This window comes from Lagopus leucura, unplaced genomic scaffold (assembly GCF_019238085.1).
Source record: "Lagopus leucura isolate 7727_CA_CO unplaced genomic scaffold, USGS_WTPT01 34608-0_obj-0_obj, whole genome shotgun sequence".
In the NCBI taxonomy this organism is placed as follows: domain Eukaryota; kingdom Metazoa; phylum Chordata; class Aves; order Galliformes; family Phasianidae; genus Lagopus; species Lagopus leucura.
In genome coordinates, this window is record NW_024963041.1 from 4,085 (window position 1) to 6,689 (window position 2,605).

General features: G+C 65.0%; 1 protein-coding gene across 1 annotated transcript in view; it reads left to right on the forward strand.

Moving 5' to 3' along the window:
• The window catches only part of LOC122190944 (synaptic vesicle glycoprotein 2A-like), a gene marked incomplete at its 3' end in the record, with an annotated part of 7,334 nt that overhangs the window by 2,587 nt on the left and 2,142 nt on the right, over positions 1–2,605 (forward strand). The window contains exons 2-7 of the mRNA XM_042891099.1: positions 215–395; positions 470–621; positions 881–1,014; positions 1,471–1,560; positions 2,163–2,273; positions 2,355–2,443. Coding sequence (XP_042747033.1) covers positions 215–395; positions 470–621; positions 881–1,014; positions 1,471–1,560; positions 2,163–2,273; positions 2,355–2,443 — 757 coding nt within the window. The remainder of the gene's footprint in view (positions 1–214; positions 396–469; positions 622–880; positions 1,015–1,470; positions 1,561–2,162; positions 2,274–2,354; positions 2,444–2,605) is intronic.

The window sequence follows — 2,605 nt, forward strand, 5'->3', positions numbered from 1 at the left end:
CCCCATAGCATCACCTGTGTGGTAGTGGCGGATCCCTCCACCCTATATCACACACAGCATCACCTGTGTGATACTGGGGGACCCCACATCCCTCCATCCCCCCATAGCATCACTCATGTGATACTGGGGGACCCCTCAGCCCCCCATCCCCCATAGCATCACCGATGTGGGTCCCTGGTACCCAGGGCTGACACCGCTGTCCCCCCCCCCCCAGGGCTCATCGTGTACCTGGGCATGATGGTGGGCGCGTTCCTGTGGGGCGGGCTGGCCGACCGCCTGGGCCGAAGGCAGTGCCTCCTCATCTCCCTCTCCGTCAACAGCGTCTTCGCCTTCTTCTCCTCCTTCGTGCAGGGCTACGGCACCTTCCTCTTCTGCAGGCTGCTCTCGGGCATGGGGTAAGGGCACCCACGGGTCGGTGTGCTGACGTCCCCCCCTTGCCCTCCTGATGCCCCTCTCTTTGCACCCCCAGCATCGGCGGCTCCATCCCCATCGTCTTCTCCTACTTCTCCGAGTTCCTGGCGCAGGAGAAACGCGGTGAGCACCTGAGCTGGCTCTGCATGTTCTGGATGATCGGCGGCATCTACGCCTCGGCCATGGCCTGGGCCATCATCCCGCACTACGGTAAGGGGGCAGCAGCACCGGGCTGGGTGTGTTCTCAGCCCCATAACCATGTGTGCACTGAGCTGGGTGTGTTCTCAGCCCCATAACCATGTGTGCACCGAGCTCTCCGAGTTCTCAGCTCCCACCACGCCTGCTCTGAGCTCTGTGGGATCTCAGCCCTGTCACCACGCGTGTGCCGAGTTCCGTCGGTCTCAGCTTCCACCATCCGTGTGTTGAGCTCTGCGGGGTCTCAGCCCCCTGCTGTGCCCCCTCCTCACAGGCTGGAGCTTCCAGATGGGCTCTGCGTACCAGTTCCACAGCTGGAGGGTCTTTGTCCTGGTGTGCGCCTTCCCCTCCGTCTTTGCCATCGGGGCGCTGACCACCATGCCTGAGAGCCCCCGCTTCTACCTGGAGGTCAGCGGGGCCGGGGGGCAGCCGCATCCTGCCGGGGGCTGGGGGTGAAGGTGGGACTCCCAAATGGATGCTGGGGTGGGGGTGAGACCCCATCAATGGATGCTGGAAATGGAGCGGAGACCCCCGGGTGGCTGCTGAGGGTGGGAAAGGGACCCCCAGAGGGATGTTGGAGTTGGGGTAGGGACCCCTGGATGGATACTGGGGTTGGGGGCGGGTGCTGGCAGTGGTGTAGGGACCCCCAGGGGGCTGCTAGGATGGGGCAGGGACCCCCATAAAGGTGCGGGCGATGGGACAGGGACACTGGCATGCGTGCGGATGGGGCAGGGATCCCAGGTAGGTGCTGGGTGCGAAGCGGGGACCCCGTGAAGGTGCTGGGGGTGCGGCGGTGCCCCCCAAATGGGTGCTGGGGGGTAGGGCGGCGTTGGTCCCAGGCTGAGCCCCGGCTCTGCCCTGCAGAACGGCAAGCACGACGAGGCCTGGATGGTGCTGAAGCAGGTCCACGACACCAACATGCGGGCCAAGGGCCACCCCGAGAGGGTCTTCTCGGTGAGGTCCGGCCCCCCACCGGTGCCGCCGGTCCCGTCTGGATGCCATCGTCCCACAGCCATCAGCCCCGTTCTGCTCTCATCTGCCCCATCTCAGTGCCACCAGCCCTGTCCCAATGCCATCATCTCTGCCCCGGTGTCACCAGCCCCATCTGAGTGCCCCCACACCAGTGCCATCCATCCCACCCGAATCACCCCACACCAGTGCCATCCATCCCACCCGAATCACCCCACACCAGTGCCATCCATCCCACCCGAATCACCCCCTACCAGTGCCATCCATCCCACCTGAATCACCCCCTACCAGTGCCATCCATCCCACCCGAATCACCCCCTACCAGTGCCATCCATCCCACCCGAATCACCCCACACCAGTGCCATCCATCCCACCTGAATCACCCCACACCAGCCCCACCAGCCCCACACCCAGTGCCAGAAGTCCCATACTGGTGCCACCCACCCCCATAGTGGTGCGTATCCCCCCCCACCCGCTGCTTCCCCTGCCAATTTCCACCTCGGGGAGCGGCGTCGCCTGATGGGGAGGGCGATGGAGGGGTGGGGGGGTGACAGCGAGCGGGGAAACTGAGGCACGGGCGCCTGCAGGTCACCCACATCAAGACCATCAAGAGGGAGGATGAGCTGATTGAGATCCAGGCGGACACGGGCGCATGGCACCGCCGCTGGTTGGTGCGCTGCCTCAGCCTCTCGCAGCAGGTATGGGGTCAGGTTCAGCCCCACAGCCGTGGGGTCCCTGCTGTGTCCTGTTGTCCCACCTCTCATCCTCCAACCCTGCAGGTTTGGAGCAACTTCCAGCAGTGCTTCGCGCCCGAGTACCGCCGCATCACGCTGATGATGATGGCTGTGTGGTTCACCATGAGCTTCAGGTGGGGTCTGGGTGGGTGCCTGGGATGGGGGGCATTGGGCTGGGTGCAGGAGTGATGGGGTGGGGCTGGGAATGGGGCTGGGGGTGACGGGATGGGTACAGGAGAGATGGGATGAGGCTGGGGGAGATGGGGTGGATACAGGAGAGATGGGATGGGGCTGGG